At 35.7% G+C, this 21,694-nt stretch overlaps 1 protein-coding gene across 14 annotated transcripts in view; it reads left to right on the forward strand.

Moving 5' to 3' along the window:
- The window catches only part of TRPM6 (transient receptor potential cation channel subfamily M member 6), a 164,414-nt gene that overhangs the window by 104,946 nt on the left and 37,774 nt on the right, over positions 1–21,694 (forward strand). For all 14 annotated transcript variants that reach the window (XM_036238423.1, XM_036238425.1, XM_036238428.1 and 11 more), the window contains 8 exons: positions 2,982–3,134; positions 4,794–4,940; positions 7,404–7,532; positions 8,875–9,126; positions 11,003–11,177; positions 11,386–11,500; positions 14,711–14,904; positions 18,207–18,339. In XM_036238423.1, coding sequence (XP_036094316.1) covers positions 2,982–3,134; positions 4,794–4,940; positions 7,404–7,532; positions 8,875–9,126; positions 11,003–11,177; positions 11,386–11,500; positions 14,711–14,904; positions 18,207–18,339 — 1,298 coding nt within the window. The remainder of the gene's footprint in view (positions 1–2,981; positions 3,135–4,793; positions 4,941–7,403; positions 7,533–8,874; positions 9,127–11,002; positions 11,178–11,385; positions 11,501–14,710; positions 14,905–18,206; positions 18,340–21,694) is intronic.

A 21,694-nucleotide genomic window follows, 5' to 3' on the forward strand; every position in this document is an offset into this window, starting at 1 on the left:
AGATGTTTCAGGAACTACATGGCAGTTTTATAAAGCTGCCTCCAAATAAATTTATTCACACCTCTGCCTCCAAATTCTACTATTCCATTACACTTTAGCCTCATCTCTCATCTTGAATGGTCAAGAGTAATTTAGTTAATTACTAAAGACATTTAACTTTGACATCAAGCCTAAAGCATTAGGTTATGGTTAAGCTTAAGAAGTATATGTGATTATGAAAATGAATAAAAGGGGATAGACAACATGAGCATTAAGAACTACATAAGACTATATTTTATATTTTAATTTTATTCTTCCTAGAGTTCTAAAAATATGATGTGTCCTAAATAAAATGACTCTTCTTAAAACATATTTTTGGTGGACACACTATAGAAACACAAAGAAATAAAAGATGTAAGATAAATATATGTAAAAGAGCTTGCTCATTTTAATTCTACTAATGAGACTTCAGAAATAAGGGGAAAGCCAATAAAAAAATTATTCCATATAGGTTCTTCTTTAAAAATATCAGAGAAACAATAATTGTTTCTAGAAGTTCTTTGATTTGTTTTCGATTTTAGCCTTGGAAGTGATGAAGCAGAGATGTGAATAGCTACACAAGCTCTAACAATAACTCCTTTTAAATGTTCAGAGAGTGAGATGGGGTATAGACAGCTGAAAGTGAGAAATAATTTCCCCCATAACTGTGTCCTGTACATAGTTCAGTTTACTATAAATCCCTAATACTACGAGCTTAATAACTTTTTACTCCTTATATGCCTTATATCACTTTAGTGAAGCAAGACAAAATGTTTTACACCAAAACATAGTGAGTTGACAAAGAAGGCATAATTAGCTACTTAAAATCTCTGAGCTGCAGTAAACTATATTGTTCTTTGTGCACAGATGCTAATTCATCTGTGGCTTATGAGTTTTGGGAACACATCTACAAAGAATTATAAGATGGCCTGGTTAGACTACTTCCAAGTAGATGAAGACTGGAGGGAGCCCTTATAGAGTTATGTGGAAGGGAAAACTCATTTAAATCCTTTTTGGGTAATAGGCTCCAACCTATCTTCTGGAAATGGGATATTGATGTCACTAAATACTGTTTCACAAACCAGTTGCTGCAACGGACAGGGTCAACAGAATGTGGAACCTTTTTAGGAACTGTGCTAGGAATTAGTGTAATATTATTGATGTGCCTGGTAACTATGTTTTCAGGCCTAGAAGACGGCATGTATTTTGGGTTCTACACCTGGAAAGAAAACAAACACTCAAGAAATTCCTGTCAGAACTGTGGAAAGTCCAGAGGACCTTCACAGAATATCAAGCTTTAAAATAAAAGACCATTTCATTATGGGAAAAAAAAATGTTGACAAGAATATGACCAGTTATTTAATCACAAATGGCATATAGTCAGAGATAATCTTATTTTTCTTCACTGAATCTGAGAATACTAAGGCCTAATTTTAGCTTGGAAGAACTAGTGTTCAGCATATTGGTTTTCACAACATTTAGTAAATCTTCTGAACTCTTTACCCTAAAGGGCCATAGAAGTTAAAGATAAAAACTCTTTTGAATAGACTATAAATGAGTTAATGAACGATAGCAATATAATGAAAAAATCATGGATGTTCAGGTCTATACTTTCCTTGGGTTTTACTGGCATAGAAAATATTTGTGTAGGATGGGAGGAGGATTTAACAAAAGGTGACACTTGGTGTGTTTTTATATTTTGATTTTATAATATGATTTTAATGTTTATGTGATACTATCTACTTAATGGCTTTAAAGAATTATTAAAGCAACATGCTCATTAAAAAATAATACTTTCATTGCCCTGCCCCTTTGGATAAATAACAGTATAATACAATAGTTCCCCCTTATCCACAGGGAATGTGTTCCAACACCCCCAATGGGTGCCTGAAACCATGGCTAGTACTGAACCTTATGTATACCATGTTTTTTCCTATACATGCATATTGATGATAAAGTTTAATTTATAAACTAGGCACAGTAAGAGATTAGCAACAATAACAAAATATAAAAATTATAACAATGTACTATAATAAAAGTCATGTGAATGTGGTCTTTCTCTCTTTCTAAATATCTTATTATACTGAACTCACCTTTTCACTTAAAGGAAGCACTTTACAGCTTCTCTTTGGCATATCCAAATCACTAGTATTACTACTCTTGTGTTTTGGGGCCATTATTAAGTAAAATCAGAGTTACTTGAAAAAGGGCGATAGAATATGGAGATAGTTGATCTGATTGATAATTGAGATGTCTACTAAATGACTAATGGGTGGGTAGCATATACAGCATAGATATGCTGGACAAAGGATGATACATGTCCCCAGGGGGACGGAGTGAGATTTTATCACATTACTCAGAATAGCACAGAATTTAAAACATAATTTTTTATTTCTGAAAATTTCCATTTAATATTTTTGAGCCATGATTGACCATTGATAACTGAAACCAAGAAAGGTGAAACTACGAATGTACATATTTTAAAAACTTAAATACATATATGTGTATGCATATCTATTTTAATTTTTTTTTTAGAAAAATAGGATCACACTATAATGTTTTATAACTTGATTTTTTCATTTAACAATGTAACATAGATACTTTTTCATAATATTCAGACTTCCCTTTGTCTTTTTAATGGTCGTATAGTACTCGTTAGATTGTCCCACACCAGCTATCCCTCTAAAGGTGGACATTTAGGTTTACATCTGTTTTTTTCTATTACAAATAACCCTACAATGAACATCTCTACCCACATATGCTTGAGTTCATGAGTATTTCTGAGGGAGACACTTCTAGAATTGGAATTGTTGAGTTAAAATGTATGTATAGTATTAGGATATCAAATAAATTGGTGATGGGTCTGATATTTTGCATACACTAAAATCTTAATTTTGTTATTTAAATAGTACTTGTACCTTGTGTAACCAGTACTATTTATTTTGCTTTGTTTTCTTTTAAAGATCATCATAAGTATTCTTTTACCACCCACCATTTTGACATTGGAATTTAAAAGCAAAGCAGAGATGTCACATGTTCCCCAGTCCCAGGACTTCCAGTTTACGTGGTATAATGGTGATCAGAACCCCGGCAGTACCAAAGAAAATGCTTGTAAGGTTGGTGCAATGTTATAATAGTAAACTGAGTTTTCATGATATTGGTTGCACACAAGCGTACGCACGCACAAAGTTTATTTAATATTTTATTTAACAATCTAATCACATTATAGTATGACGAGGTATAGTATGTGTGATAGATATAATTTACAGCCATATATGATGGAGCAAAATATCCCGTTACTGACTCAAAGCCAAAATCAAAGACTTTATTATATCGACAGCTGCTTAACTTTTCATATTGCTTTCTAAATAGTAGAGTAACAAACTTACTATTTCTCTAAAGCTACGCTATAGAATGCCTCATATTCTTAAAAATCTTTAATTATGATGCAGGTTTAGAATTTGCATTGATCATCACTGTTCTACTCTACAAATTTGTTTATTTGTTATTTTCAGTGATTGGAAAGTTTTACTTGCATTCCTAGGTGTACACTTTTTCATGGGTAACTTCTGCTACTTCTCATGTAACCCATCTTCACTAGGAGTCTCCAGTCTGCTATCTGTAGTTATATATTTTGCTTTTTATATTTCCACTTGGATCATTGCTTATAAAGTCATTTACTATGAGTAAACATCTTCTCGGAACTTAATATTTAAAGAGGCATCTTTAGATAGCATCTCGTCTGATGTGCTTTTGCACTTATGGAATATTTGTTATAATATTTTAAAATATTTGATAAATATTAATGAAACATAATTATAAATTTGTTTTTATGGCTGATATCTGTTGCGATTGGTTGAGCATTCATTCTAATTGGTTAATTACCTCAGCCAGATCCTTTAAATATTTTGACTAATATGACTCTTCAAGTATGTATGTGTTCCTCTCCTCTCCCTTTCTTCCCTCCTTCTGTTGCTCCCTTCCCCTGATTCCTTCTTTCTTTTTCTAAGCCTGATAGTTCCACTGGCAAAATAACTTTGCTATGAAAAGTTGAGCTGCTAACTCCTTGAAAACATGACTTTTGGTGACATAAACTTTCTTAGGAACAAATTATAGTGTGATGGCAGAATGGATAAACTAGGGGAAAAGGGGGACTTGTCTCACCGGGACAAGTAGGTAAGGATTAAGGACTGGAGTCAGCTTCATGACTGAGGTGGTGTTTGAACTGTGACTTGAGGATGTGGAGAGAGGAACTAGCATTTTAGTTGCAAGAAAGACTATAACGGCACAGAGGGAGGAAATGTGAGGCTTATGCCAAGCATCATAAGTTGTATGGTTTGGCTAGAATCCAGGTTGTGGTGGACATGAGACAAGAAGGGAATATTTGCAGGTATGACTGGAAAAACAGAGTGAGGCTAGATCCTGGAGACTCTTGTATATTCTATGAAGGAATATGTTTTTTATTCTGTAGGTAATTGTGAGCCAGTGAATATATATAACCCGAGTAGCAAGGTGATGTGACCATTAGGAAAATTATTCGGTCTCTAGTGTATAGGATGATGTAGCAAGAAGATCGGCCAGAAACAGGGAGAGAATAGGCTAGAGTAATTTCTAATATATTTACTATATATAATTATGTTTTTTTTTTGACATTTGCAAATATCAAAAAAAAAATCATAATTATATATAGTAAATATAATTATGATTTTTTTTTGATATTTGCAAATGTCAATATTTTAGTTAAACCCATAAATGTTTATTTGTTTATTTTACAGAAAGACCGTGATATGGAAAGGGGTCCTGATGAGAAACTAGATGAAAATCAGCACTTTGTTTTAAAGAGTGGTCCCCAAAGCCTTCCACTGACCAGGAAAGTCTACGAGTTCTACAGCGCTCCAATTGTCAAGTTTTGGTTTTACACGGTTGGTTTTATTGCAACAATTTGTGATGGTTAATAGCTAATGATAACATTGATAATGATATGCCTGATTTTCTAACTTGTGATAAAATGTAGAAATGCAGCTAAAAAAGAATAGGAATGACAAAGGAGATAGGTAAGATTAGAGGGAAGCAAGTTAAAGTTAGAACAGATCTTACTTTGGTAGTGAAAGAACAAGCATTTTCTTCTTTCTTGAGTGCTTCCCATTACTAAGCTGGGACTGAGCATTTGAAGCTTTGTTGCATAATAAAATTAACCACAATGATTGTGGCATTGAAGTGATAGGTAGATTCTTTACCCCATTTGGGGGGAAAAATATCAGTGGTTCGGTTGATATTTTTCTTTGTAGGAATAACATATAATTGGCACAAAAAAAGAGTTTTTTTGTTTATTTTTAATACATATGCTTAAAAATACATAGAGGACAATAAAAATTGTAGATGTTAAATTTTGGAAACAAATACTAAATCCATTATGGATAGTAGAGATACAGAGAATGGGTGAACTAACAGTACCTGAAATGTATTGAGTGCTTTTCATGTTTATTTAATAGCATTATTTTTCTAATTCTTGGCTATAGTTAAATTGTTCATGGCCAAGGTTTTGTATTTCTAAAGCATTTAATTATAACTATAAAAGGATATTTATCTGAATGTGTTATATTTTAAGATATTTACTTGCCCAACCATACAGTGATTTCATATATTTATTGAATAAGTACCTAGCTCTGAATGACTTTCATCTATGTTCAAAAATCAAATCTCTTTTCAAGTTATGAAGTTTCACCATTTTTGTGAATATACTACAAAATTCACAGAGACTCTGATTGTAGCTCTGAGAGAGTTCTAACCATAGTCATGTCGTCGGGAAAAGAGTAGTCAAATTATTTCCATTTTAAGAGCTCTTAGAGACAGAAGCAAAGCTAAGCAAATAGAACACAACAACAAAAATCTCTAACAAATAGAACAAATAATCCATCCCGATCTGCACACCATGACAAATGATGAGCACAGACATTTTAGTGTCTATCATATTGCTAGGCTATGGTGTGTATGCTTTATTGAAATAGTGTCATAAATGTTGTGAAGAAAAAGCAAAAATGTAAACATTTTTAGATCTTTTTTAAAAATTGGAAAGAAGTAAAAAGAATCAGAAGCAATACCACCAGTATCTACAGTGTTTTCATATTTGGCTACCGTGAAGCCAATGACTAAAGTATAAAAAATATCTGTTTGATAGAATAAATTTATTAATTTATGTCTCTAAGGGGTCATCAAACATACCCAGATTTTGAGACATAGACCTAGGGAAGCATAGAATTAGTAGAATTTACCTTGACTTCCTTATATGGTTCTCTACTACAACTCTAACTCATAGGTAGTAACACTCTATTTGCCTGCCTGGAATACCACCTATTGTATGCAGTGGTACTGTTGTTTAGTGAGAACTGGTTTCAGCCATTCTCTGCACAGACTGATGAAACTTAGGCAGATCTCCAAAAGATATGAGACATAGGAATCCAAGTTAAAATAATACAATTCTTGTGAGAATGAACACACACATATCCACACGCATTTTTCTCTCTGTTGATCTGTGATTTTAAATACAAGTGTTGATCAGCTAGTGTCATGCATTTGAAGGCCTGTACCAACTCATGCCTTGTCGGTGATCACGAAAGCTGGTAAAGCCTTTCTGGCGGGCAATTTAGCAACATGTGTCTCATTTTTAAATGTGTATGCTCAGCTATTCTACATCCGGGAATATATCTTAAGAAGGTAAATAAGTTAAAGATTACAAAGCTGTTATTATCATGTATATTTGTGTTTCTGTTTACGGTGTTTTAATTTTTTGAAGAGTTTGGAACTCTAGGTTTAATATACACAGTAATTAAACATACATTTCTTGAATGTCCACAATGTGTCAAGTCGAGTATGAGCAATGAAGATAAAAACACCAACAGTCTTTAACTATAAGAACTCTCAGTTGCACAATAGTTTTCCACTAACCAGAATATTTAATCAGTATAAAATAAAACTCCCAGTGATAGTAAATGCCATGATTTGCACAAACTGATGCTACTCATTTGGTGAGCTTGGCACATGTTTTCTGTTTAAACGGAGGGGAAAGCATGTGATTCTCTTTTGGCTTGCCGTTAGCCTGAAAGTGTTCATGCTGGAATGTGCAGGGTTTTGCTAACAGGATGAGACAGTGACCCCGTCTCCTGTATTTGAGGGGAGTGATTTTTATTCCTGTCAATCCTAGAATAGAAAACTGGATTCTTGTGTGTGTGTGTTTTTTCAATGTTAGGTCATCCATAATCAGAAGGTTGTCCCAGTTATAATTTCATCTTATTACGTTGAAGTTCATGTCAGCTAGGTTCGTGTCTGCTTGGCCTTCTCCATTATGACTATTACTCATGTTCAGGGAATGTGTGTCCCCCTGACAGATGGCATACTTGGCATTCCTCATGCTGTTCACATACACCGTGTTGGTGGAGATGCAGCCTCAGCCCAGTGTGCAAGAGTGGCTCGTCATCATTTATATCTTTACCAATACCATTGAGAAAGTCCGGGAGGTGAGCTATCCCTTCTACCTTTGTTTTTCTACTCATGTCTCCTAGAAGCGTTCTAGACTATGGTGATGAAGAGGGACAGGTCAAGGGCAAGGGTGCTGATCCTGACTTGCTTGCTGCAAGAAGGGTATTTAAAGGAAAATCTCCGATCGTAATCTTTTCTCCTGGCCAGGTGCTTTCTGCTGGTTGCCATTCTTTGAAAGTAGTTGTTTTTGAGGACATCTTAGTGTGTTTATCAGTCCTAGAGTGATGTTGTCTAATTGTTATTAGACGCTCTAACTGTTTGATTTCCCACAAGTGTTTTATTTTTAACTTATGAAATTTAATTTTCATAGCCTAGCATTGCTTGCATATTATCAGTTCACCTTACAGAGTGACACATAAATGGTCAAGGTTGTGTAATATGTAAAGAATTTATTTATATCTTTTGAAAGATCAACTAAATATCTTTGAAAATTGAAGCTGAAAATCCTTCTGGGGCAAGTAGTCTAAGAAACAAAACAAGACAAAATTTCATTTTTAGTTTGCAATGAGTCACTTAAAAAAAATTCCCATTTCCATGCAGTAATAACTGTGATCATGTACAGTTACGACTTAGACTGTTTTAGATATCAATGTCTGTGTATCTCTACATCTGTGCGTTTACATACATCAATTTCCTCCTAGAGCAAGGGTGACTAACATTATATACTAAGAAAATAAAATGTATTCTCAGTAATTATACCCATTTTGTCTACTAGTTACTATTGTGCAATTTATGGATTATAGAAAACAATTCAGAAGAAAAATGTTATCTGAATTCTACTGTTTTTATGCTTCAGGGAAAATAGTTTTACTATTTTACATTTCAGTTGTCTGATATTCTGTTGTAGCATAATTTCTTATAATAGTGAATTCTAGTATCACATTTGAGTAATTTGTCAACAATCGCTAAAAAGCAGTAAGATTATAGAATTCCTTGGTTTCAAACCAGATTATAGAATTCCTTGGTTTCAAACCAGTCTTCTCTACATTTGTCTATATCTCATGAAATGGAATTGTAGCTATGTAGGTCCATTGCACTATTAAGTTTTAAAATGTCTTGGTATTTCCCTGTGTTAGTTTAGGATTAATGAAAGCTAGAAAAATTATCTTAAAAAACAATCTCTTCTGTTTGAGTTTTCAAACAGCTGGCTAGCACTAACAGTGACATTAAAATATATTTACAGAATCATTGTGACGTAAGATTTGTCAGGATTCAAATCACTCTTTAAATGAGCAGTTGATATATTAAAGAAGATGATACCAATGAGACTCTTGGATTATACCTCATTATTGAAGTTTCTCTCTTTCTTTCTTTTTTTAGGTCTGTGTTTCAGAACCTGGGAAGTTCACTCAAAAGGTAAAGCTATGGATTAGCGAGTACTGGAACCTGATGGAAACTGTGGCTACGGGCCTGTTTCTTATAGGTTTTGGCCTTCGGTGGGGTGACCCTCCTTTCCACACGGTGGGAAGACTTCTCTACTGCATTGACATCATATTCTGGTTCTCACGGCTCTTGGACTTCTTTGCTGTGAACCAACATGCAGGTCCCTATGTGACCATGATTGCAAAAATGGTGAGTCCAGTCTGCTGGTATATTCTGATGTTCTTTTTAACGCTTCTGCCTAATTTCATAGTTCAGTAGTTTAACTTTTGAAATTATTTATAGAAGCACAGAGAGGAAGATCATTTCATCACTGCTCTCCTTATAAGTACAACCTCATATTTAACAAATGTTCTTGGATAGAATATTGAGTAGTTGATGAGGATCCTCAATTTACCATTTTGGGTTAAGGGCCAGATGGGATTGAATCAAATTTGTCTCAGAGCACAGTAATTCCAAAGGGCCAGATTTGTGTGAGGCTACCACCAATAGCATTTTTTACTAAGGTACTGATTTATCTTTTTATCTCTTCACTCCCATTCCACTCTTATATAGTGAGTACTATGGGCCCTACACTGTTTTAAGTACTTTGTATATTTTAATTCATTTACTCTTCAACACAACTTTATGAGATAGGTGCTATTATTGTCCATATTTTATATATAAGAAAATGAAGGTTAAATAATTTCCCAAGGGTATAAGTAGGGGAGCCAGGATTCACCTGGGCCATCTGGCTCTGTCTGTCATTGACACTCACTGTGCAATTGTATTAGCCTTGTCCAACTGGTTTTACATAGGACCTAAGATCCATCTGCTAGGAAGTACAGTACCTCAAGATTATCTTTACTGGCAAGTTCTTGAGAAGGAAGGATAGTGTTGAAACAAAGAAAGAGAACAGAAAAGAGAGAACCTCCAGGATTCCAAAGATAGATTTTTCTTTACAGTTTTATCTTAGACCAGCAATATTTTTTTTGGTCTTGTTGGCATTGGTATTAATTAGATAGCTTATGCTGCGGTAACCAATATATCTCAGTGAGTTAGCACAAGTTCATTTTTACCTACTGCAAAGCCTGATGAATGCGCATGGGGGCCATCCTCTACCCAGTGACTCAGGGATCCAGAATCCTTCCATTTTTTGACATAGCAGTATCAGCATGTGCCTTCTAAGATCTCCTATGACAGAGAATGAGAGGGATGGAGAAAGGCAAAAGGTTTTTGTCTGCTCTGGACAGGAAGCGATTCAAGTCACTGTCATTCTATAGCCCATGGACTAGAATAGGTCACATGGCCCCAGCCTCATGGAAGGAAGACTAAACTCATAGAATACTCATGGAATAATTGTCTCTGCCACAGTGCACAAATGGGTTGAATTGATGTGCATTTAGTAAGTAAAAGTATTTTAAAAAGGCCTTTAAAATTATAAGGGTCAGTGTCCTATAAGCAGTTCCCTATTATGCACTGTAACAATAAGGCTTATCTTTAATACAGACTGAGTGGGTGTTATGGACCACTAGATTTAACAAACATCATTTCATGGTTGATTTTTGCATCATTTTTTTTTTGTTTTGTTTTGAGGATCTTTCACTTCATCAGAGTGCTCAGTAGCTTGAAGTTCTCCAGCATACTCTTTGCCAGATCCATTTCTCAGGCTCCGATCAGTTCTCGAAGATATTTGTGGGAATAAGGAGACATTTTACTAATTTGAGTATACCTACCCCCCCCCACCCCCCGCTTTCCTAATCCCAGGCACAATTGGTGAAAAATTGGATATTGGCTAATCAAATGTTGTTCATGCTTCATTACTTCTTGAAAAAATAAAGAAGAAGCAAAGATTCTCTACTGTTGGCAAATTTATGTTATTCTATAGAACCCATTGGTGTGAAACACATACTGTGCAGAGAAAGAAAAGTGCTTGAGCCAAAGAAATCTAGCTATTCTTGGACTACAGCATTTTGATCAATGACTAGACACTCTCGTGACTGGCAGGTGTAATTATGATGGTTGCTGATGTTTGATTTAAGTTTCAAATCTATGATAAAATTCTGGTTGTGCTGTACTATTTTTACAGACGGCAAACATGTTCTACATTGTGATCATAATGGCCATAATCCTGCTGAGCTTTGGGGTGGCACGCAAGGCCATCCTTTCTCCACAGGAGCCTCCATCTTGGAGCCTTGCTCGAGATATTGTGTTTGAGCCATACTGGATGATGTATGGAGAAGTCTACGCTTCGGAAATAGATGGTGCGTAGGAGATTTAGTCATCATGCAGAAATTGAACTTTTGTAGATATTCAGAGTAAAAAAAAATAAATCTGGAAAATAATAATCTGAGTCTTTAACATATAGAAAAAATATGATATTCTTCTAAGTTAATGTGCTAAATATTTGCTTATAATTATAGGTCCACGATTTGTCTTATCTCATTATTTTAAATTCTTTTTTTTTTTCAGTTTGTTCAAGCAATCCATCCTGTCCTCCTGGTTCTTTTCTTACTCCATTTCTCCAAGCTGTCTACCTCTTCGTGCAATACATCATAATGGTGAACCTGTTAATTGCTTTCTTCAAGTAGGTTATTTTAATTAAATATGGTTATTTTGTTTAAATCAAAATGGGGGCAAGTGTTTTTACTAGATTCTCATGTATTTTGAGTATATAACCCTTGGTTTTTGGGTGTTCCATGTTTTATTACTATGGCTTTAAAATACAGGCATGAAACTACTGGTAGGAAGGCAGCAGAGCATGAGAAGAGACAAAACGACAAATAGAAAGTATAATCAAAGCAGAATGAAAGAAAGTCATGCGTTGTAATTACGCAAAAAATCGGAATCACGGAAGAATAACGGTTGATGTCGATGAAGTTAAAAGTTGGCTAGGGAGCACTTACTGTCCCTCTTCACTTGGCTGCGAGTAGATCTCATTCACTGTTCTCTTCTATTTCACTTTTCACTTCTTCTCAGTCTCCTTTTCTGGATTATCTGCTCCTTAACCTTTTAACACTGGAATGTCCCTGGGGCCATACCTTGCTTGTCTTTTATTTATACTTTGGTGATTTTGGTCATTTTCCTGTATATGCTGACAGACCCTAATTTATATCTCTAGCCCAAATCTTTTCCTTGAACTTCAGTTCTGTAGATACAACTGCCCCTTTCTATTGCCAGTCAGATGTATAATAGATTCCTAAAATGTTAAATGTTCAAATTTTTGATTCTCCCTTTTTTCCCAACATATACTTATTCTACTTGTAGTCTTTCCCAAATCTGTGAGGAAGTCTACAGTTTCTGTCAAAGTTCCATTTTTCCAGTTGTCCAGACCACAAACCTTGGAGTCATCCTTAATGCTGCTCGTACTTCTACCTCTAAACCTTCACCTAGCTCAGCAGTCCAGCCACGTCTCACCACCCCACTGCGATCGCAGAGCCTCCTAATTTGTTTCTCTCCTTCTGTCTTTGGCCCCTATATTTTGTTATCAACACAGAATATGACTCTTTACAAACATACGTCAATGATGTCACTCCTCTGCTCCAAATTTTCAGTGGTTCCCTATTTCTCTCTAGGTAAAAGTTGAAGTTTCTACCTTGACTTAGAGAGGGCCCCTTGTGATCTGGCTACCCTTCTACTTCTCAAATCACACATCGCACTACTCTTCCCTTAATCTGTTCCTCTCCAAACACACTAGCCCCTCACAGGTTTTCAAGCAACATATCAATGTGGTTTATTTCCTCATCCTCTTCAAGTCCTTGTTTAAATGTCCCCCTTTTAATTAGGCCTAACCTAACTTTGATATTTACAAGGTCAGCCCCCTTTCCTTCAGCCGGCTCTTTGGCATGTCTGGTCCTCCTTACTTTTCTTTCTTTATACCCACTTATGTTATATGTACGAATATATTTTATAATTTACATAATGTGTTTTTACTGTTTATCTGGCTTCTCTACTGAAATATTAGCCCCACATAGACAATTTGTGTCCTCGTGAATTTTCCCAAGCACCGAAAAGATAAGAAAAGAGAAATTGATACATGGAAAGAATCCAATTAAAGAAAGTAGAGAAGGTAAAGACTGGAGGGAGACAAATAAATCAGAATACTTAAAATACAACATATATATATATATGACATACCTTCCTGATTTTTACAAGATTGTATGATAGCTATCATCACTTTTAGCCCGAGTATTTTATGAAGTTTAAAATTTATTGTTGTTTAGTTATTAAGGCTTTTTTCCCCCAAATAATATTAAGAGAAGGGCATGTTATTTTTTTTCTTTTTTAAAAAATTATTTACTTTTAGTGGCATATGATTTTCTTCCCCCAAAATATCAGTTGTCAAAAGAGAAGTTGAGAAATCCTCAGAGAGACTAGTTTTCTTACTTTAGAGATGAATACGCTGAGAATCAGATGAGCGGAGAACCCCAATAACTGACTACTTGTCCAGGGGCCATACCCAGATTCTTAATACCAATGATTACAAAGAACCTGAAGTACATGGTGAATACCGCCACCTGCTGGTAAATGGCTATAATCATACTTGGAGTGGCAGTTGTACAGTAATCAGGTGGTTGGTTCTCAAACTTGATTATGCAGGAGAACCATCCCGAGAGTTTGCTGAGGTACAGACTGCTATAATAGCCACCTATAGAATTTCTAATTTGGTAGTTCTGGGTAGGACCCAAGAATTTTCATTTCGGACCAGTTTTTAGGTGATGCTGTTGTTGCTGGTTCTGTGACCATACTTTGATAACTAGTTAAAACTCAGTCATCATATTTCCTTCACCCACTTTATGGACTCTGTAAGATGTTCCTCCTCCTCTTATCCTAAGTTGGTTTTCTCCAGGGTATTATGGTTTCTTTATTATTATTCCAGTTTAGGGTTGCCTATATTTTTATTTTGCTAAATTTGACTGCCCTACCCAAGGACATCTGCCATCTTTCTCTAAAGAGACTTAACTTTATATTAGTCTAAGAGAAATATTAAGATGGACATTCCATCTTAAAATATTAAGTTGACCCCCATCATGTTAGAGACTTAAAGCCAAGTAGTTAAGGACGATATAGTGTTTTAGAATATTGTATTATCCAACACAGCTTCCATTTCAAGTTCTGTAATATTAATATATTTATTGTATTGCCTGCATATTATAATTGATGTAATTAAAGGAAAAAAATCCAAGGCGGTCTACTTATAGAAGTTGCTTTTTTAAAAAAGTTAATCTAAATAATATATCTAGGTTCTAAATAGAAGCTCTGCTTTTTGGTTTATTTTAGGATAAGTTGATTCTTTTCTGTGTTTCTTCCTCTTCATTAATATTCTCTTGTTTGAGTGTTTTAACAAGGATTATACTAGCAGTTCTCACATGTGACGTTAGAAGAATCTCTTCATAAGACTGACATAGGAGAACATGAAAGCCGTTTACCATTAATAATGAATCATAAACCAAAAAGAGCTTCTCATGTGAGAAGAGATGGTGAACCAGGAGTAGTGTTAAGTTTCAGAGGGCAGTTTCTGTGCATTGCATTTAAAATGTTAGCATTTTCTTCTCTCTGATTGTAATTTCTACCATTTGCTTTTTATTCTGACTAGTATATCTTATTGTAGGAAGTGATTAATGTATTTTGTTTAGGAGGAGAAGAATCAATAATATTTTGGATATTGTTTTTATTGGCCAACTGTTGGTAGTGTTAGGTGAACAAATTATTAAAGTTGGAAAATAAAGGATAAAAAATCTGTTATATTTCAAGATTCTGTGTTAAAACATTGTCCCTCTCTTACTACAACTTACAGTAATGTTTATGTAGATATGAAGTCCATTTCAAATAAACTGTGGAAATACAACCGCTATCGTTACATCATGACCTACCATGAGAAGCTTTGGCTGCCTCCACCTTTCATCCTGCTGAGCCACCTTGGTCTCTTCCTTCGCTGTCTTTGCCATCATCGAGTTCCAAATGACCAAGAAGAGGGTGATGTTGGATTAAGTAAGTTTTCTTTGGTGGGGCAGGAAGAAGAGAGAAGAATGATGATCCAAGGTGAAGACACACTGGAGCATTGTCAGTTAAATTCAGGGCACAGGACGGAAGGCTCCGAAAGTTAACTGACGAAAGTTAACTGACGGTAGAATATTAGCTGAGGGCCTGGGTCTAAGTTAAATACATTGATCTCATTGTGTAGTCATAGTGCCTTTTTCTAAGATTAATTGATACTTCGAAAGAAAGGAATGGGTAGGAACAGAATCTCCGCTTGAGTTTGTAAAGGCTTTACATCATCTGAAATGTCTGTCTGTTCTCTGCCGACCTGGGAATTCCTCTGAATAACTCCCAGAGAATATTCACAGTGATCATACTCATGTACACATTGTTGAAGATGGAATTACAAAAGGCATTACAGAAGCCCTTGTGGTCTAAGGGAAATAGATAAGCAAGATTTTTGCTTAACTTATTAACTAGAGTCATGGTTCTCTGGTTCTCTAATTAGCGAGTATGGAGGTGATTCTGAATGGATGTTTCACATCTTTAAGAACTTCGACTTGGGATGCAGAAAAGTAGAACCTATACCTATTTTGACATTATCCTAGTTCTTTTTGCTTACTCATATTGTGACTACATGATATGACTGTCATATTAATTGTCATATGAGAATATTCCTTTTTGTGATTTTATAGATCTTCTGTGGTTCCACTCAAGCAATCCCACAATTGATACCAGGCCCATTTCTAGGTAATTTCTAGATATAGTGGAAATAGGTAGCATAAATCCACAATTTTTTATTCCAATTTCTAAATCCAAAGTACCTCTGAAAATGGAGTGGATTTTTTTTTCTTCAAAAGTGTGGAAGGACTCATTTGGGCAGAAGTGGCTTATGGGACTAATATGATGCTATTTATTCTCTTTATCCCACATAATGTGAATATTCATTGATTTTGCTGCAGAAATAATGTGTTTGATTACAGGGGACTGCCCCCACCCTAGCTAAGGGTTTTACCCTATTTATGGTATATGCATTCTTTTACTTTTCTAACACTAGGGGGAAAAAAGAAAAAGAAAATCTAAAACATCTGGTTCCAGAAGTTTCAAATAAAGGGGTGTGGGGTGTGTAGTATTTATACATTTCAGTGAGCCCTTAGGGGGATGTGTGTTAACTGCAAGATTGGCAGGCAGTGTGATATCCTTTTGCCCCTGGTAATTGGCTATACAAAATATTTTTCTCCCGAGTCACTTTGGAGATTTATTTTTCTTTTTTTATTTCTTCCTTCTCAAGAGATTTAGTCGTTTAAGGAAGCCAAAGCACAAGTGAAGTTAATTTATTTTTTTAGTTTCTTTTTCTTTTTTAAGAAAATACCTACAGCACCTGGTCTTCCTTGGTGGTCTCCCATCCAAGTACTAACCAGGGTTAACCCTGCTTAGCTTCCAAGATCAGATGGAATGCAGCACATTCAGGGTGGCATGGCAGTAGTCTCTTTTTTTTACTTTTCTTTCTTTCTTTCTTTCTTTCTTTTCTTTTCTTTCTTTTCTTTTCTTTCTTTCTTTCTTTCTTTCTTTCTTCTTTCTTTCTTTCTTTCTTTCTTTCTTTCTTTCTTTCTTTCTTTTCTTTTTTCTTTTTTCTTTCTTTTTTCTTTCTTTCTTTTCTTCTTCTTTCCTTCCTTCCTTCCTTCCTTCCTTCCTTCCTTCCTTCCTTCCTTCCTTCCTTCCTTCCTTCCTTCCTTTCTTTACTGAAGTTAATTTAAAGGCTTATGATTGTACTGTAAATTTTTGGTTTCTAACAGAGTGCCATCCCAGGCATTGGCTGCAGAACTGTTGCAATCTAATAGCGGAGTGTGAACCACTTGGGAGATCTTGGAATTAACTAGGATTTGACTAGATTTCCTAAGACCAAAGACTCTTTCTTGGGCTCACCTTGCTCTTGCCTTATGGGATGATTCGGGTATAAAACTCAAGTAAATTTTCTGTTCACCCGAGCTCTGGAAAAATTTTGAATATTTGTGAGATTGCTTCCATTGAGGATAAAGACGTTTGGACATGGGGCAGCAGCACCACCTGGCGGGCAGTCCTAAGAATGCGCCACATGATACAAGCTGCACTTGTCAACAGAATAGCTCTGTGGATTGTTTGCTCTCAAGAATCCACAGAAGGTTCAAATCATAACAATTGTAAATTTTCTTGCTCATAGGGGATTCTTTAGTGTAAAGAGCCACTTCAAGTTAGGGGTATACTAGATTTTTTTTAGTTTTTGAAAGAGTCTTCCAGACCATAAAAACAAACCATTGTGCACTTGAGTTGTGAACATATTTTATGGCTGAATATTGGTTTTTCTTTTTCTTTGCCATGTTTCTCAACTTAAAGTTAATATTTTTTTCTCTAATTTTATTGGACAATAGTGGAACATTTTCACTTTTAATAAATTCTGAAGAACTCTAATGTTTTTTTTCTCACCCTAATTTAAGTAAAATTACTGAAGGAAGAGAACTTCTAATTTTACCCTTTTTGCAACACCATTTTTTTATTTTCTAAGTATTGAAAACTTGCTCTAAAGATGTATTTTCCTGTTAGGTCAGAGTGAGGGCCAACATGGTAGACTGACTGCTGAAGTTTGATGTAGAATTGCATTAGCTTCAAAATATCGCCCGAATGATGTGTCTTTTAATGAGTTTATTAATAATTCTGTTAGGAAATTTGGATATCCTCAATTGGCTATTGACTGGTAATAATATGTCTTTTTTTTCTATAGAAGAACTTAGTATATACAAACTGAGCATAAGTTAAAACTTTAAGTTAAAACTTTCTTATATCTACCAGACTAATTTCAAAAAGACTTTGACTTCTTTTAGCCTTGATTTTAACCTATATGTTACTTATTGTTATTTTGATAGATAAAACAATTGGCAGGGGGGAAAAAGCCAAATCAGATTTTGGAGGTATCAGAAGTTATACATGGACTTTTGACTGAGCAGGGCTCTGCGCCCCTAACTCCCACATTTTTCAAGGGTCAGCCGTATAGTGAATTTTTGTTAATGTGTAAAAACATTCTAACCTATGAAAATATTGAAGAGAAAGTGTCTATTCCACATGAGTCATCTTTGAATTCCCAGACTGGTGTTTCCAGTTGTTCCTACTGCTTCTCCATTATCATTAGGGATATAGTCTGATAAGAGAGCAAAGTTTTATCATACAAGGTACAGTTTATCAGATTTCAACACAAGTGGAAGAAAAGCCACTCAGGCACTGTATCAGCTTCCTATTAAAGTTGAATAATGATTTTTTTTGTACCATACTTATTTCTATAGAACTCTACTTGAGTAACGAGGATCTGAAAAAACTTCATGATTTTGAAGAACAGTGTGTGGAAAAATACTTCCATGAGAAGATGGAAGGCCTGAATTGTAGTTGTGAGGAACGAATCAGAGTGACATCAGAAAGGTAAAAGATAATACGTATTTTCCACCTCCAAACCTGATTCTACTAGAATGTCTAAGAAAGTACAGAGATCTGCTTTCAAAACCCAGAGGATTGGGTTCTCTGAGATGTTCTCTAGTAGCATATAATATTCATACTTATTGAGTATTTACTCTGTTCCAGTCACTCTTCAAGTTACTGGAGGTAAATGATAAATAAGAGACAAGAGTCTCTAACTTCATAGGACTTAACATTCTTATGTGTGTATGTGGGGAGGGGTGGATGGGGTCAAAAAAACAAGGAAACGTGTAAAAGAAATGTGATTTAATGTCAGGCAGTAAAAGAGCAATGAAGAAAAGTAAAGTACTGTAAAGGAATGGAAAATGATGGTGGTGAGGAGTCTGTCAGAGTCAGGGGTTGGGTTGGATTATTTTGGGTAGTCTGGTGCAGGAAGGTCGATCTGAGGTGGTTGAGGAGGAGAGACCTGAGGGAGGTGTGCCAGGCAGACACATCTTGTGGCATGGTGCACCTGGCCAAAGGAGCAGAAATTTAGGTGCCGGGGGCAGTGAGTTGTGTCCAGGAGCAGCAGGCAGGCCTGGCGGAGGTGCAGTGTACCGTGCTGGTTGCAGGAGTCGTGAAGGTCTCAGCGAGCCTCACCAGCAGTTGTGCAGTGGAGTTAATGCCTGAAATGGGTGAAGGGTGAAGGAAAGTGGAGACAGCAATTACAGACGGCTTTAGTGAGAAGTTTTATTGTGAAGGGAAGCAAGTGGGAATATGAGGACATAGCAAGGTTCTTTTATTTTCTTTCCTGTGGAAGTAACAATGGAAATGTGGATGGTCCTGGAAATGACCCACCAGCAAGGGAGAAACTGCAGGAGCAGCAGGGAGGAGGCAGTTTGCTAAATCAAAGCCCCCGAGGTGGCGTAAAGGGAGCAGGAGGCCAGGACTGAGTAAGGCAGCTAGGGTGGGAATACAGCTCTCATGGGATTTTGAGGGGCCGGGGGGGGGGGGGGATTGGGCGGGCTGGTGACTGCAAGGAGGCCATTCACAGGTTTGAGGAGAAAGGAGATGTATTGGAGAAAGTGAACATATTGAGAAACTGCAGTGGAATCAAAGCGATTGTGGATGTACTAAGAATTGTGGCTACATAACATTGTGGCATATGCCGATATGCATTTTTTAAAACACGGAACTGCTCTCTTAACTGGAAGCAAATTGACAGAAGTTAAATGTGTTCCTTCACTTTTGAATATACATGGACCTGATTATAAAATGTGATACCTAAATTATGTATGTATTTTTCTGATGTCCAAATAGATAATGAATCCTTACATATGGCTTTATTTAAAACTGAATTGCATTTAGAACTTTCTAAATGGCTCACTCTGAGTATGTTATATTTCTGGACTCTTCTATCGATACCATATTTATGCAAGTATGTATTTAGGTAGCTGATGGAATTTCAGATATTGAGAAAAAAATTGACTATCAAATAAAGATGTGTAAATCCACACACACAAAAATTTTATTTTACTTAAATAATATCTTTAGACCAGAGCTCTATGAGTTTCCTTCTTCCCTTTCACTCTTCCACACAATCTGCCTTTTTTTTTTTTTTTTTTTTTTTTTTTTTTTTTTAAATAACTGTGCTCATTGAGTCCTGAGGCCAGCTTGGTTCTTAGTTTAGAGGTCTTAGTTTAGTACGAAACATACCCAGATAGGGGTTTACAGAACCGGGGTGAAATCTGCCGCCTGCCAGCTGTATGTACTCAGGCAAATTTACTCTGGGCCTTTGTCTTTTTATCTGTAAAGTGGATGTGAAAATAGACCTCCCTTTTAGAGTTCTTGTGAAGATTACATGAAATGATATAGGTGAAATATGTGGCAAAGTGCTGGTGGATAGTGAGGGTGCAGAGAAATTTATCAGTACATATAAATAGGCTCCCCAAATTTTGAGTATAATTTGTTTTTAAATACAAATTCTGTTCCAGACCTTAAGATAAGGGGAATAAATAGATAAGATGGAATCAAGATAATCCCCTCCACCCTAAGATTGTGAACAAGGTCATGGAGAACCCCTTAGTTACACTGGAAGGAAGAATTTTAGGTGGTCAGTGATGTGAACAGATTTACCCTCTAGGAAGAGTCTTTCATTTACAGTGTGGGTTTGAGGAGTCAGAACTGGCACTAAGGAGACCACCTGAGACATTTGGAGGGATACCATCATTCAGACCATAGAAGAGGGGATGAATAAAGACATACTTAGAAAGGACAATCCATGAGGTGAGTTAGGGAGTAGATGTGGAGCTAAAGGAGAGTATGGAGTCCAAGATGACTCTCAGATCTATAGCAGGGGTGACTAGGTGAAAGGTGGCACTGCCAAGATAAAGAATGTACAAAAGGCATGGGGTGGGCGGGAAGCAATGAGGTTTAGATTTGTTGCCTCTGATATTCTTGTGGCACATTTAGCCAGAAATGTCTGGAAAGTTGTGGATGTGTAAATCTGGAGCCATGGGCCAAAGTTTGAATTCGACAAGGCGATTCGGGAGCCATATTCTTACTGTAAACAAACAAACAAACAAAATAACAACAAAAAAACTATGACAGAGGTAGTGATTATGTCCAAATAGAGTGAGGAAGCTCAGTGGTCTGAGGATATAACGCTGAGAGGCACCAACACATATATAATGGACCAAGGAAGAGGAACTCATGGAGAAGACTAAAATAAATTGATAAGAGGATTATAAGGAAAACTAGAAGAAGGTAGTATTATGTGTAAAGAGAATATAGAATGCAAACTTGAGAACCAGACATTTACAAACATTAATTCAATAATAATAACAACAATCATAATAATAGTAATAATAGTAATAATAATAATAATAATAATAATAATAAGAAGAAGAAGAAGAAGAAGAAGAAGAAGAAGAAGAAGAAACCTAACACCATTAATCATCACAGGCTATTAAATTTCTCTTGAATAGTTTTTGAGGGATTTGAATAGAGAATTAGAAGGTAGATGGGTATGCCCCTTCTGAAAAATATTCTAGATGTTTTTAAGGGCTCTAGAATTTGGTTATGAAGTTCTAATTTAACTTCAAAACATGAAGCCTCACTTTATCACCGACCATGTGACTGGCCATGTGACCTGATCTCTTTTCATGAAAGGGTTAATAGTAATGCTTACCTTATAGAGCTGTCATGTGGATTAAATAAAATAATAACATACAGACTTTGTTAAATGCCTGGCACGTAGTGAGCACTCTGAATATTATAATTATCATGATGATTATAATTATACTTGTTAAAATCATTTTAAAATATATTCTCCCAAGGCCTACAGTAAAACAATAACCATCCTGGCATTCCCTCCACCTTT

This window comes from Rousettus aegyptiacus, unplaced genomic scaffold, assembly GCF_014176215.1.
Source record: "Rousettus aegyptiacus isolate mRouAeg1 unplaced genomic scaffold, mRouAeg1.p scaffold_m13_p_3, whole genome shotgun sequence".
In the NCBI taxonomy this organism is placed as follows: domain Eukaryota; kingdom Metazoa; phylum Chordata; class Mammalia; order Chiroptera; family Pteropodidae; genus Rousettus; species Rousettus aegyptiacus.